The sequence below is a fragment of the Alosa pseudoharengus genome, unplaced genomic scaffold, assembly GCF_046254945.1.
Source record: "Alosa pseudoharengus isolate Yale_2024_CS ecotype anadromous, Long Island Sound unplaced genomic scaffold, YU_APseudo_1.1 YU_APseudo_1.1_scf_15, whole genome shotgun sequence".
NCBI lineage: Eukaryota > Metazoa > Chordata > Actinopteri > Clupeiformes > Clupeidae > Alosa > Alosa pseudoharengus.
The window spans coordinates 15,179,931-15,195,307 of NW_027468620.1; the positions used below are offsets into that span (position 1 = coordinate 15,179,931).

At 39.8% G+C, this 15,377-nt stretch overlaps 2 protein-coding genes across 7 annotated transcripts in view; both read left to right on the forward strand.

Annotated features, from left to right (window-relative positions):
- slf2 (SMC5/6 complex localization factor 2) overlaps window positions 1-11,402 on the forward strand; it is a 42,891-nt gene extending 31,489 nt beyond the window's left edge. For all 6 annotated transcript variants that reach the window (XM_076285704.1, XM_076285705.1, XM_076285707.1 and 3 more), the window contains 8 exons: window positions 304-480; window positions 4,260-4,354; window positions 4,687-4,774; window positions 5,777-5,887; window positions 7,766-7,843; window positions 8,611-8,697; window positions 8,815-8,883; window positions 9,126-11,402. In XM_076285704.1, coding sequence (XP_076141819.1) covers window positions 304-480; window positions 4,260-4,354; window positions 4,687-4,774; window positions 5,777-5,887; window positions 7,766-7,843; window positions 8,611-8,697; window positions 8,815-8,883; window positions 9,126-10,196 — 1,776 coding nt within the window. In that variant the 3' untranslated portion in view covers window positions 10,197-11,402. The remainder of the gene's footprint in view (window positions 1-303; window positions 481-4,259; window positions 4,355-4,686; window positions 4,775-5,776; window positions 5,888-7,765; window positions 7,844-8,610; window positions 8,698-8,814; window positions 8,884-9,125) is intronic.
- Window positions 11,403-11,959: 557 nt separating this feature from the next.
- Window positions 11,960-15,377, forward strand: part of sema4ga (sema domain, immunoglobulin domain (Ig), transmembrane domain (TM) and short cytoplasmic domain, (semaphorin) 4Ga) — a 37,360-nt gene continuing 33,942 nt past the window's right edge. Inside the window, exon 1 of the mRNA XM_076285710.1 lies at window positions 11,960-12,321. The gene's annotated coding sequence lies outside the window, so the exon portion shown is untranslated. The remainder of the gene's footprint in view (window positions 12,322-15,377) is intronic.

Consider the following 15,377-nt stretch of genomic DNA (forward strand, 5'->3'; position numbering starts at 1 on the left):
TATTCTTTTCTTTTTGTTCTGAGTAAGTGTTTTCCATGTGTAGGTGGCAGTTATATGATGGTTATGTCACATTTCTTTGTGCAATTCTTTTCCAGATAACTAGATGAATGTCTTATAATCCTTTCCGTAGATAAATAGATGAATCAGATGTAGGACTAGATTTCATATTAATCTGAGATATCTTCCCCTGTGCTGTAGTCATATTCTGAGATGGCGTTTTTGCAACATGCTCTGTTTGACACGTACCTCAAACTTACTTGCCATCCATGAACCCGTGTCCCTCTGGGTTTGGTCTCCCTGCAGTATCTGAGTGTGTGTGCGGCGCTGTGTCCGCGGGCCTACTTGGACCGTGAGCTGGTGCTGCTGCTGGCGCTGGTTTGTCGGCTCAGCCTGGACACACACCTGCAGTTGCTGCCCACTGCCAACCTGTCCAACCTCATGCTCCACCTTATCAACAACATCACCGACTGGGACACACAGGTACACACACACACACACACACACACACACACACACACACACACACACACACAGTTCAGTAGGGGACACACATCACCAAAGTGAAAACCGTACACAATCTGTAAGCATAAGGTTGATCACAAATAATACTTTGCACTTGGCGGGGAGGGGATTGATACCTCATGTTATATTTGTCAAAAATAAAAATAAAAAGTAAAGTTCCAAATTTCTTTCTGGTTTTGAGACTTAAAGAATAATGGGGATTTTCCTAAATACCACCTGTGATACTGATTTTTGTTTTGTTTGACTGTCAACAAAAGATTCTGTGGAAGAGAACTGGCTGAAACTTGGAGCCGATGGTTTCCTATTGGGGGGCTTGTGTTCTTACATGTTTCTATCCTCCGTGTGAAATTGTTTGTAGATGAGCCTCGGCAGGTTGCTTCAGTTCTGTCTGTGTTTGCGTTGGAAATTGCGAAAGAATTTTAGTGGTTAATAATAATTAATAGTTAAATCGTCATCATTTATGGTTTTTTTTTTCTTTTGCCTGTTTTTTTTACAACATAAAACAAAACCGAAGGCCAAAACTCTGGAATAACACACATTGTGTAGTAACCAAAAAAGCGGTGTAAACAAAGAAATTTTTTTTTTGTATTTTGGGCTCTTTAAAACAGCAAAAAACATGCCCAACAGGACTGTTGGAAAGCCATTCCAAATGTCCAACAGAACGAACGACGTCTAGCTCTACCACCGGTACACTCAGGCCAATCCAAACTTTTCTCATTCTTTTGTTCCTCGTTGGTGGAACACACTTCCTACAAGGGCAGGGACATTCCTCTCCATTTTAAAAAAACTCCTGAAGACCCAGCTCTTTAGAGAACATGTCCTCTTATAGCACCACTTACAAAGTCTTGCTGATCCTAGCACTTACCAGTCGTCTTGAACTGACACGTAACTGTTAAAAACAGCACTCACTGATGCACTTATTCTTACTGTACTCTACCGTTTTTAAATTGTCCCAAAATTGTTGAGAATTGCTTTAAAACGTAAACTGTTTACCATGCTGTTAGTTGCTTTGGTTAAAAATGTGTCAGCCAAATGTAATGTAATGTAATGTAAAGTGGAAGAGAAAATGCCTAGTGTTGGCTGCTTTGAAGAATCTAAACACTTTTTTACTTACTTTACAATCCAATGTGTGTTATTACAGAGTTTTGATACAGTGAAAAGAAAGAAAAAATAAACATATATAAGTAGGTGTGTAAAAATTTGAGGGCTGTACACTAAATTAGAGAAACCGGCTCTATGCTTCAGTACACAAAATAGTCTTTTATGTGTGAGGTGTTTTCATCTTGTAAGTGAAGTTAAATGGGTCAAATTTATATAGAAATCTGGAGATGACTGCTCAGCTGAAAGAGCTTGTGCACAGCTGTACTGCACCAGTCTTACTGAATGGATATTTGTGTGGGTTTTGCTTTCACATGATGAGCAGGATATGACTAACGTGAACAACAAAATAAGGAAATGAATTGCGTGATCGGTCATTACAGTGATGTACAGCTTGTCTCGTCTTGGAATCTTAACTGAGGACCGTATCGATGTACAGTGTAGTAGTAGTAGTGATTGAGATTGAGTAAAATTTGCTTACGTTTGTGTTCTTGCGGATACCAGTACTCAGTAAGGCAGTATTTCTACCATAAAAGCGACTACGGTCAAAGTGCACTGAAATTAAAGTTAAATTCATAACGGGGGGGCTATTCTCAATCAGGAATAAACATAAAGCGTACTTTTTAATGTAATGTTGCCATTTAATGTCATCTGCAAATTTTACTCCTAGAGGACAATGTTATGGTAGACACTGGCTGTAAATATCTTGCTTATTAAATATCCTTCAAAGTGAATATTGCATTGCACTCAGTTCTATTGACCAGAGTTTGCTTATGGCCAGCACATAGAGCCCTCAGAGCAGACAGCTAATGAAATTAGCCCCAGTCAACTGTTTGGAAAAAATTACATTTTGAACGATGGTTATCATTTTTCCCCCTTTTGCTTTGGGTGTGATCATGTGATAGACAATGGTGACGAAGATTTAGTATCAATGCCTTGGAAATTTAAGTGATTAATTTCATATGAAAATTATCACCCTGAAGACAGATCAGACTTGTTTGGTGTAGTGGCAAGCTGAGGTAGATAGTCTATGAACCACCAAGCGTTTTGCCAAAGTTGTAGTGCGCTGTACACCTCTAGTGGGCAAATCACACAATGACAACATTGGAAGTATAGTGAAATAAAATAATATATATATATATATATATATATATATATATATATATATATATATATATATATATATATATATACACATACAGTACCCTCCAAAATTATTGGCACCTTTGGTAATGTTGACTAAAAACAGGCATAAAAATAATCTTTTGATGATTCATTGTACTCTCACAATGAAAACAACAAGGAATAATCCACCCTTGAAAGGAAGAAAATTTATTCTGAGAAAAAATAAAATCTCAAATAAATAAATATTTTTAACGAAAACACGTTGCTCACAATTATTGGCACCCCTAGAAAATCTTACATACAAAACAGAAGCATTTCCCTATCTAATTTCAACTTTGTTAAGTTAATGAGAGTGTCTGTGAACTTTCAGAGGTAGTTCATTACTTTGTTTTTCACTAAGGTATGAAAATAAAGTGACACAGAGACACTCTTGTCATTTTCAACATCAGAAGGACAGGAGAATACACTAAATTTAAATAAAAAGAAAGTGTGTTTGTAAGTCAGTGAATGTCTATACAAACTAGGTACTTTGGTGAAAATGCCTATATTTACAGTTAAAACAATGATTAAAAGGTTCTAATCAACTGGAAATGTAACAAACATGCTTGGACAAAGACCCATGGTTATCTCGCCCCCACGTACAGTATGGAGGATGGTAATATAGGCAAAAAATTCCATAAGGATCACTATTGAAGAGTTACAGACAAAGGTATCATCTTGGGGTCACCAAGTCCCCCAAACAATCTTCAAAAGTGACCTCACTGTCAATCTCTGCAAATCAAAGTGAAATCTGTCAATCTCTGCCAAGATACTAAACGTTGGTCATGATTGGATCATTCATCAGGTCAATGAACCACAACAAACGTCCAAATCAAAACAAAAATGGTTTACTGAATGCAAAATCAAGCTTCGGCCATTGCCATCTCAGTCCCCTGATTTAAACTCCATAGAAAAAACAGTGGGGTGAGTCAAAGAGGAGAATACACAAGTGTGGACCTAGGAATCTGGACGATCTGGGGAGATTTTTGTAAAGACCAACAGTCTTAAATCTCTTGCTTTGTATTCTCCAGCTCTATGGGGTCATAGGTGAATATTACAAGCTGTTTTATTGGAAAAGGGAGGCTTAAGAAGGTATTGTGAGCAATGTGTTTTTGTTAAAAAATATTTATTTCTTTATGATATTTTCCTTTTTCTCAAAAAGGCTTCCCTTCAAGGTTGGATTTTTCCTATTTGTTTTCATTGTGACATTACAATAAATCACCAACAGATTATTTTTATACCAGATTTTAGTCAACTTTAGCATGGGGTGCCAATAATTCTGGAGGGTACTGTATATGTAAGGGATAATGCCCGACAAGGTGTCCATAATAGAATTATTCCACTCACTGTTAATTTCCCACAGATTTTACATACGAACATACGGTCATGTGGGTCTGCTAGTCATTTTTTACCACCTCAGTTCAATGCCCGTGAACGTGTTGCATGATTTGCAACTTCCCCCCCACTTTTTCCAGATGCCTCTGGTGTGCCGGGCTTTGACGGACTTGACCGATGATCACCACAACTTGAGACGCCTGGTGCAGCTACTGCCTCCCAACAACCGGGGGAGGTGACTTGGCACATGCTAGGCACACACTTTCACCTGCACATATGGATTAACACACACTCAGAACTCTCACTGAAGAATCAGACAAAATATGGTTACACATGCTGAAGGATACACTTTCTATAATCGTGAACGCAGATACACACACACAGACACACACACACTAAAATAAGACATAAGACCAATAAACACAGCGCCAGCATTAAGCCCACTAATCAGCAGTAAAATTCTCTATGGTGCTAGCGTGTTATCTTCTGGGTCTGCTTGTCACAACATGCTTTGTGTCGTTGTTCCTATTTTTAACTGCCGTGCATTGTTTGCTTTGGAATTCACAGGCAACTCAGGAGACACCTCAGCTTATCCATCATCTCTAAACTGATCAACCACAGGTGCACGTACAAGCCTACCAGCACTGAGTTCAAGGTACTGGAATAAGAGCATTGCGTTATAATATATCCTCTTATTACACAGCTCTTCACAAGACAAGTAGAATGCTCCATTGGCTTGAATGGGATTTCCCAAAGTTCTACGGTAAAATATTTTCATGTAATTACCGCTACAAACATATAATTACCGCTGTCAATGGCAACGGGTTTTGTGCTTCTGATACATCTTTCACATCACTACGCAAGGACTGGAACTTCATTCAAAAGTGAAAGCAAACGGTTGATCAGCTGTGTTCTAAAGAATGTTTGATTCAAATTCAGCGTGTGTTGATGCGAACTATTTGTTTCTCAGCAAATGCCACGATGAACGGTAACAAATAGGCTAGGCTATGTAGGCTAAAGTCATATTGTGGGGAGTTTATTATTTCGTTTTGGCAAGTAGCCGTGTAATAAGCCGGATAATGTATAGAACGCCGGTCATTACTGGGAAAATAAGTCCCTTCCCGCTGAAACATATAATTACCGCTGTCAATGGCAACGGGTTTTGTGCTTCTGATTTAAGTCTTTCATATCACTCCGCTATAAGTCCGGTCACTCCTTGCATGGGAACCTTATTCAAAAGTGAAAGCAGACGGTTGATCAGCTTTGTTCTAAAGAATTTTTGTTTCAAGTTCAGCGTGTGTTGCAAACTATTTGTTTCTCAGCAAAAGCCACGACGAAACGGTCGACAACAATTCAATGTAAAGAGTCATACCATGTGGAGTTTATTTTTTATTTTTGGCAAGTAGCTGTGTAATAAGCGGGATAATAGAACGCCAGTCATTATCAGAAAATAAGTCCCTTCAGGAAGAAGCAAGACCCCTCCGTCCTGTTTGCCCTGTCAGGACCTATTTTCCGATAATGACCGGCGTTCTATACATTATCCCTTACTTAATCATCTACCAACAATAATTTTCTGCACTTTACCAATTAGATTATCATGTGTATGTGTTGAGAATAGATTAAAATCTTGTGTGTGTGCTTGTGTGTGTGTCTACAGCTGTCTGAGCTTCGCCGGTACGTGCCGCACATGACCCCATCTCGACTGAAGAAGAAGCAAATGGCTAAGAGGCCGGACCTGAATCAGGACGAGGCCATGCTGGACCAGCAGGTGAGCAAAGGTTTAAAGGCAGGGATTGGTTTTCAATGCACTTTATTGTTGTACCACTCCGTTTCTAATTAGGCATTACATTTAACCTGGTAGTTACCGTATTTTCCGGACTATAAGTCGCTCCGGGGTATAAGTCGCATCAGTCAAAAAATGCGTCATGAACAGGAAAAAAACATATATACCGGTACTAGGGATGCACGATATATCAGCGGCCGATATATTATTATCCGATAAGTGAAAAAATGAAAATATTATTATCGGGCCGATAATTTGCGCCGATATTTTTTTTTAAGTCCTAATTTAGGCCTACGTAAGGTCCGTCTGGCTACACTGAGCTACTTGAGCTTGGTTGGCTATACTTTTTCCTCAATATAATGTCAGCGGTGTGAATGTATTTCACCACTCTAACAAAATCTGTGGATATGCGTTCATTTGGGAATCTGTGCATCTCAAAATCCTCTTGTGAATGATCCGCCATTTAACCTTAACAGAGCGGAGCTCAGCCCTATCTAGAGCCGTCTTGTGCTGATGTGTTTGCACTTTACCGCACTGGTCGTAAACAAACTCGTTAGTGGGACGAGTACATAAGTAGGCATAGGTCTAAGTTGTGTTTTAGTATTATATTTGCATTACTTTAGCTTGGGTTTTGTATTATTACCTAGAAATATGCTAACCATTCGTGCTTCAGTTCCAGACAGGTCATCATAATAAGTTATTAAAACCTTCGGGGCTAACTCCTTTCATTTCTGCTGCAGCAGGTTGTGCGCAACAGAGTAGACGGACCTAAGATACAGTCTGAGGAGTTGCAGCTTTATTCAGTTACCCGCAGTTGAAACTAAACCTAAGCTTCCCTCAAAAACTCTGATTTGGTCGCTATACTGTAGCTTATTCCAAGCTGAGCCATTTATGAGCGTTTAGTCCTAAATGAAAACGATTCAAACTCTCTAGCCACTCACTCGCAATTCACTGACGTCAGGTTCACTTAAAGGAGCCACACATACTGTAGGGCTAGGCTACTGTTATGTTGTTGACTGCGGTACTATTGAGGACTATTATGAGTTCTGTCCATCATTTGGTGGTAGGTAAAATTACTGCAATAAAATTATGCTTATTAAATGCTTTCCCCAAATCACTTTTCACAATTTTTTTTCAAGAGTAATATTATCGGTTATCGTATCGTTATCGGCCCTAAAATTCCATATCGGTGCATCTCTAACCGGTACTTATAAAAGACTATGTGTACGAAAGGCTTTTCCTGTACACTCATGTATTTCCGGTGGATCGTTCACTGTGTTGTAACAACATCTTCTGTTATATTCTGCTCCTTACATCTTTACTCCAACACTGAATGTCTTGTGTGCCCAATAATAAAAATTTTAACACATGCATAAATCCTTCTTTATCATAACGTGCGGATTCCCTAGTGCAACACCCAACCAGGTTTGTGTACACACTAATTACGTTAAGAATAGTGACAGGTTCAAACACACCTGGTTTCACTGGAAACAAACCAGCGCACAGAGAGCATTTTGTGCACTTAGTCTGTAATTACATAAATTGTGGAACTTGTGTTTTTCTTGCAAAGATTATTTAATTGCATGAGTCTCCATAAGTTCCATGACTGTCAACTTCAGGTTTTCACCTGTGCAGAAGATGTGTGCAAAAGTTTTGTGTTTTCTTGAATTGCATAAATAAAAAATGCAACACATGATAAAATGTGTGACCACAGGGAGGCGATATCTACAAACCTACAAATCAACATGTAGATGGCTAATCGGTACTCTCATCCGGGGTTTAGCTGAAAAACCTTTGTGAATTAAATGGATTTCAATAATGAAATGATTAAGTATTAACATATTGCATTGTAACTTTTTGCAGGCTTATTATCTCTGCTATAGCCTCTTGGATTTGACCAACGAAGCTTCCAATTACGAGTTTTTGCACCCAGACCAGAAGGTAGGTTTATTTGCATTAATGGCTTTCAGTTTTTTTTGTTTTGTTTATTCATGCATTTACCAGTTTTTCCTGTATGTGTTTTCTTAATGATAGACCACAGAACAACAGCGTGTTTTAAATGGCGGTTAAATGTGTTTTAAATGGCCTGCACTGTATGCTGGCGACCCGGGTTTGATTCCCGCCCCGTGGTCCTTTTCCGGATCCCACCCCGACTCTCTCCCACTCACTTCCTGTCATTCTCCACTATCCTGTCTCATTAAAAAAAGGCATAAAAAGCCCCAAAAAATTAAATTAAAATAAATGGCGGTTCAGACTCACACGCCTTTGTGTGACGTTGTATTGGATTTACTACTGTTAGTCCATTGCTCTTATTGTGTGTTCCACCATTCACTGTTGTTGATGTGATTCTCTCTTGCCGCCATATACACTGTTGTTTTCAGTCACGAGTCTGTAGCCTGGCGTGGTGGAACAGTTTGAAAAAAACAGGGCAACCCTTTGTGACAGTGGACCGGACCCACTTGGCTTGCTCTAAGTCCTAAATAATGAAGGCTTGTTGTCCTACCCTAGCACAAAGGAGTAGACCATATATGGTTTGCTTCCCTCTTGGTTCAAAAAGAGAGGTTCATTCACTCTGAAGAGATGTTTATTCAGTACGAGTGTATATCGGTTGTGTTCAGCGATTGTATGAAAGAGACAGATGGACAAAGAGTGAGTCTGTCGGAAAGTGTTTGGAGGGACTAACCCAGGCTTCCTGTTTCTCCTTGCAGAACCAGCTGAAACTTCTGTCAGCACAACTGGAGAAACATGTGAAGTGTGACATCCGTGAGAGTGAGAAGTGTCTTTACAGGAGCAAGGTAGGGTGGTTGTCAATACCTGAGATGGATAACGCTTTCCCAGTGCTTTGCAGTGTGCTGTACTGCAAAAGCAACTGACCAGTCTGAATAACTGTCTGCACTTACTTTGTGTTGTAGGTGAAGGACTATGTTGCGAGAATATACACAAGGTGGCAGGTTCTACTGCAGAGAACACGGCCTGCGCAGGTAATGAAATAAGGAATTAATAAATGAATCCTTGGAAAGAGGATATCACAAGGTTTCATAAGTTTTCTATTGTCAAAACACTGCTTGTTGCCATAGAAATAATAAATGAATAAATCAGTTAACCCTTGGAAAGAGGACATTGCACGGTTTCATTAGTTTTCTATTGTCAAAGAATGACTTGTTGCTATAGATCATCTTGCAGTGCAGCTTATAATGTAATATTTTTATTTCTCCTTCTCCAGGGGAAGCTGTATGACTTCTGGGAGCCTCTATCTGAGGATGCACTGAGCAGCAGCCAGGACGAGCAACAGGAGCAGAGAAGACCTCAGCTGCCTGAGGAGGTGCAACAGGACTTGAGAAGACCTCAGCTGCAAGAGGAGGTGCAACAGAAGCAGAGAAGACCTCAACTGCAAGAGGAGGTGCAACAGGAGCAGAGAAGCCCACAGCTGCCTGAGGAGGTGCAGCAGGAGCAGCAGAAGGGCAAGGAGAATGTGGCCCAAGAGCCAAAGGAAAATGTGGCCCTGGAGGAGCCTGAGGCCCCAGGGGAGGAGGAGATGGGAGACGAGAGCTCAGGAGATGAGACCATGATTGAGGATGAGACCATGATGGAGGAACAGCAAGAGGAGGAGAAAGTGGAGGAGGCAGATAGGGAGACAGGTCTGTCAAAACAGGAGCCAGACAAGGCAGAGGGTCATCCAACAGGGGGGGACAAGAAGGAGAGACTGGAAAGTGAGGAAGGGCTGGACAAGGTGGAGGTGCAGCCAACAGAAGGGGAGGGGTCGCCAGTACAAGGAAATGAGGAGCCAGAGAAGAGGGGGGAGCTGCCACTGAAGGAGGGTGAGGAGCTCGCCATGGAGGAAGAGTCAACAAGAGAGGACAGACTGCCTGCAAAGGAGACACGAGCGGAGGACGACAAGTTGTCTGTCATGGAGAAGTCAACTAGCACAGAGGGGCATCTAGAGGAGGAGGCAGAGATGGAGATGGAAGTTGAGGTGCCTGAGGAGCAGGAGCAAGCGATGGAGGACAGGATTGAGGCAGGAGAGCAGGCCACAAGCAGTAGAGAAGGAGTAAAGGCGGAGGAGATGGAAATTAAGGAGACCGAGACAGAGTCTCCGAAAGAGATCGGGCCTGATAAAGAGGAGCCAATGGCTGAGGTGGAAACGGGGGAAGGGGAAAGATCTGTGGGGGAAGGCAAGCCGGGGCTGGAATCTGGAGAAAATGTATTGGATGTTGAGGTGGATAAGGATCAGGTGACGGACAAACACACACACCAAGGGTCTGGGGAGATGCGAGGGGCGTGCTCTCTCACCTAAAACCCATGGTCGGACGGAAGTTGTGTGTGTGTGTGTGTGTGTGTGTGTGTGTGTGTGTGTGTGTGTGTGTGTGTGTGTGTGTGTGTGTGTGTGTGTGTGTGTGTGTGTGTGTGTGTGTGTGTGTGTGTGTGTGTGTGTTGACTAGCACAATAAGCTCAGGGAAACCTCTCCTCCATTTCTCTGGGGAGTTGGTCAGAGGTCATGTTAGTTGGTTTAAGTGCTCATGGGAACAGTCACAGCATCTGCGACAGGACATTTACGTTTGCACATGTGCGGTCTAGTTGTTTTGATCTTTTTTTAGTAATTCACTTACAAATATACTTGACAAAGAAATGCACTATTTAGCTTTTAAAACTCCACAGGTGATGGAAAACTTAGACTAAGAAACCAAAAAAATGCCATAAGATTAACTCAGAATTCATAAAGCCCATCTTACATTCCAAAATAGATAATAGAATACTTCCAAACCTGGATTGAGAGAAATCTTGTTTGTTTCTGTTAAATGTTCATTACAATGTACCTGTCCTTCAGAGTGCCATATATTAATATATATATATTTTGCCAGCTCCCTTTCGTGTATTTTCACTTACTGGATGATTCAAGTGGAAACACAGGCTGCTTTGTTGGAAAGCCGCAGAGAAAGGATCACTGTGCCCTCCGAATCATAATTTACACCTCTGTACAAAAAGCTAATTCACTGCCTTGGCTCAGTGAACGCTACCACAGCGCTTGTTTTTGGTACTGTTTGTACTGCAGTGTGAATGTCCCCAAAGAGAATGATCAGTGTGCTGTTGGTGTAGTTCTATATTGTGGTACTCTGGATGCTGTGGGACAGATGCAGACCATAATATGGCCACTGGACTTCCTGATATTATATGAAACCTCCTTGGTTGGTTGTTGGTGCATTTAAGGCTGCACGTTTAAAAGAAATCTAAGATGTACAACCTTCTCTTGGCATTTAAAAAAAAAAAAAAAGGGTAACGAGAAAAAAAATAAATGTGACTTTTTAAACAATTGGTTCATTAGTGTTAGAGGCCGTTTGTATTTGACTTTATAATGTATGAAAACAACAGCAATAATGTGTACATATTTCGTTTTTTCTTTATTGTAAGAGGGGTAGCCTATACTTAAATAGTTCACATTCTTTGTTTAAATGTAATGAGTGACATTTTGCCTTTTACAAAATAAAGTAGGATATACATTGTTTATTGTATTCCTTACCTGAATGTAATCTTTTCTGCAGTTAAATTCAGACAATATCCGTGGTCTGTGAAAGAGGTGCTTAGTTAACACCAGGAGGGGGCATCGAATACACACAAGAATTACACTTCACCAAAAGCGCAATGAAACTCAATAGTGCACTTCCGACAGTTCTGTATCGCTGATAATTATTGCCATCTCAGTTATTTCGATGGTGAAAACATGTAGGCTAATGCACTCATCAATATTCCATTAGCCGCATTGAGAGGATGATGAAATTATTTTGATGTAATAGCTATATGGATAAATGGTGTAGGCTACTGCTCTCCTGCCTTGCATTGTCGGCGTAACGCTAACGCTACCCCTCTAACTTTTGTTTTGCAGCAGTATAAAAACGCCTTGGTGAACTTCAGGTGGACATGAATAACTATTTCAGTGTTCAAGATGAAAGTCGAATTATATGAATGGAATGGAAGAGAATGGAAGTCAAATTATATGTTTTTTGGAGTTTCATAATGATCCCTGAATTTTAAAAAATTGGCGTTGAAATACATGCGTGATTTCACAATCTGACGCTAGTATAGCATATACGACCAATGAGGTGAGTGTGCCACCGGCTCTATTGAGTATGCCGGTTGTGGGCGTGTTTACCATAGGCTACCCCAACAGAAAATTCTTAGCCTACCTCCTCACTAGTGTCATCTCACGTTACTGACAGAGCGGATGAGGCTATGCAAAGTGTATGTTGCCGGATAGGTGGACTAAGTGCTTCACATGTGTAAGGTGCGTGATTTGATCAGTTTCCTTTCGGTGCTGTGTTGCTGGGGTCGGATCGTGATTATTCAACTCTGCCATGAGTCGTGCGCCTACTTCAACCCCACTTGTTTTCACTGGAAGGAACATGCGTTAAAACGGGAAACCACTGGTAAATATCTCAACTATTATGACATTTTAGTCGATGTTTGAAGCAAAGGCAAATTATAGGTCAAGTTATTCTAATGAAGTCATACTTTTTAGACCTTAACTAGCCTATAAGTTTTGCAGGTGAATGAAAACATTAACTCTAAATTCGCAATGAACTTCGTTTAACAGCCCAAGACACTTGCACTGGTTAATAATTTCCTAATAACTTGTTAATCATTAGGCTAAGGCTTTAAAAATGCTTTTGAAAATGCAATGCAATTTTAAGAGACTTACTAATTGTTTTGATCTCTCAAGGCAAATATGAACATGGGATTGGTTATTTTTTTTGTCATGCAAAATGTCCTCAGTTTATTTGTCTACTGTGACTTAACTGATCCTTCATCTCTCAGGTGCCATTATGCAGGTAGTCTATTTCACTTAAAGTGTGTATGTCAGGTTAAAAAAAAAAAATGTACAAATGAAGGGACATGAAGCAAGATAGTAGTGAGTAGTGATTTTTCTTGAAAAATCAACTTTAAATACAATAGAACAATATTTAGTTATTTGTATAACTGAATTTATGAACATTCCAGACACAGTGATGACCTCATAAGAGGGAGTCCAGCAAAATTGAGCATAGGGGAGACTGGGTTTAAACTGCATTTTCTTTTACACTGATAAGGCCAAAAATGTCCTCTATGACGTACCAGTGGTTCATAAGCATGAGCCTGACTGGTAGGGACAAAGTAAAGACGAATAGGCTACACAATTTAGGTAAATCATGGCCATTCAAATCATCAGTGAGAAATTGATTAGGGGTGTGAGTAGGATCGGATCACTATTAGTATCACTATGGCTTCAAAATGGCAGTTGTGTCATTTGCCATCACATAGGCTTTCATATACAACAAGTTAAGTAGAATCAGTAAGCAAATTAATAGTCTGTCTATAGCTAACATTAGTTGATAAGCAGATGTATATATAAAGAGCAAATGTGGGGTAGCACATATACACTGATGGTTTTATAGTCAGGTCTCTAAAGAAAAGCATATATGCCCATGGTTGGCTGAACACAGACTAATGAGTTGCTTACTGATTTTACTTAGTTTAGGCTATATAATGGCCTATATGTGATGGCAAGTGACACAACTGGCATTTTCAAGCATTGCTACCTACCCATATCCTCTTCATCACATTTTAAGATCAATAATGGTTGCCAGTAAAGAAAAAATGTATCAGGATATTTTTATGTCAGGCAGGTAGTAGACTCTAGCATGACATACTGGAATGAAGTCATGTTTTTGGCCTCATCAGTGTAAAAAAACCTACTGTATGATCCCTTATCCCATGTGTTTTAATTGACTAACTTTGCTGGACTCCCTCTTATGAGGTCATCTGTGTCTGGAATGTTTCCTGGAATGGTCATAAATTCAGTTATAAAAATAACTGTAAATATTGTTTTATTGTATTTAAAGTTGATTTTTCAAGAAAAATCACTACTCACTACTATCTTGCTTCATGTCCTTTCATTTGTAAAAAAAGATTTTAACCTGACATACACACTTTAATGCAAATTAAAATCCCCCTGATAACATTTTGCAGAGTATTTGATAATAATGCAAGGTCTTGATAAAAAAAAACAGGTTATGTAAGTAAATATTGTGTTTGTGTCTTTCCATATCCAGAGTTTTTGAATGCTGGTAGTTTCATATCTTGACAGATTATCAGAGAACTCAAGGTTCTCCTTTCTTTTTTCTCCGATTCATGATCGAAGTTCCCTGATAAACTGGTGGTAATGGTATAAGTTCTCCAGTGTTTTATTTTCTAAGCTCAAGGCAATATCATCCTTTGCTCACTTCTTTGGCATAACAAATTTGGAAAATTTCTTTGTGCATTGCATGGTCAGCCCAAACCCTTGCATTCCTTGCATTTAAAAAAAAAAGTTGTGAAATGAGACTTGAATGAGCAACTTAATAACTTTCTTTAATATTGTTTAAGCGAATACAGCTGACAGCATGAACAGCATATTTCTTTAAATATAGTCTGAATATGTCAGTGCTAATAATACTTTGTATAGCATATAAGCAATACAATATGAGTAGCCTATTTGTATCTGTGGAAGGCCAATGACATCTGTGTCATATGCACAGCACAGTGCACTAATGCTTGAAATGGCTCAAATACAGCTCACCAGGAGCATTATCTACCATGTGAGCAGTTATAACTTATAATGTAATTGTTATGCAATTAATGCAGTATAGCTTGATACAAAAAAAAAACCTTCAATAATTTTCTGACAGCAAAAATGACTAGGCTACTCACACCTTTGATTGACGGGTTCTTCTCGGCACCATTCAGTACCCAAAGGCAGTATGATAATACTTCTGCTCTTTTTTTTTCTGTGGTCTGTCAGCTGGATACCCATTCTCTAGCATTATATTTCTTGCTCTTAGACACACACAGTCTCTCAGTGTGTGAAGTCTTAAGGTCATTCACTGATGCTGCATACAACAGCGCCAACTCCCCTACTGTTCAGTGAGCACAGAGACAGCAAGAGCTAGGGTTGCTTCACATGGCTTGTGCAAAAGAAATGTGTGTGTGAGACAGAGATCTTGTTGACTGCCAAATGGCTCAATCAGTTCTTGTTTGCCCTAAACTGTCTGGCTAAAGCAGTGTTTGTTAGTAGATTCTGTTTGACAAACCCACTGTTGAGTTTGTCTCCAATGTACTGTATTCGCAATTGCATCCAGTGATCCCCTCTCAAGTGTACAGTTCTGGTTCCGCCCTTCAAAGCTGCTATTGAAACAGCAGTGATGTTCCTGGATTAACTGTGAGAGGCAGAACTAATTGTAATACTGGGCAAATATTTATGGCAGGGGTCTTTTATCTACAGTCCTGATCCAATACTGTCAAGAGACATGATGCGAGTGAGATTCAGTGGGCTGGTTTTGTTTGTGGAGGAAGTTGTGATAGTCACAGATGGCAAGTGGAGATTTTATTTTTGTATTTTGTGATTCTTTTTTTTGTTTTTATTCAAGTCTTCATTGCCAGCTGCGTACATGGCGATATTAATCACCCT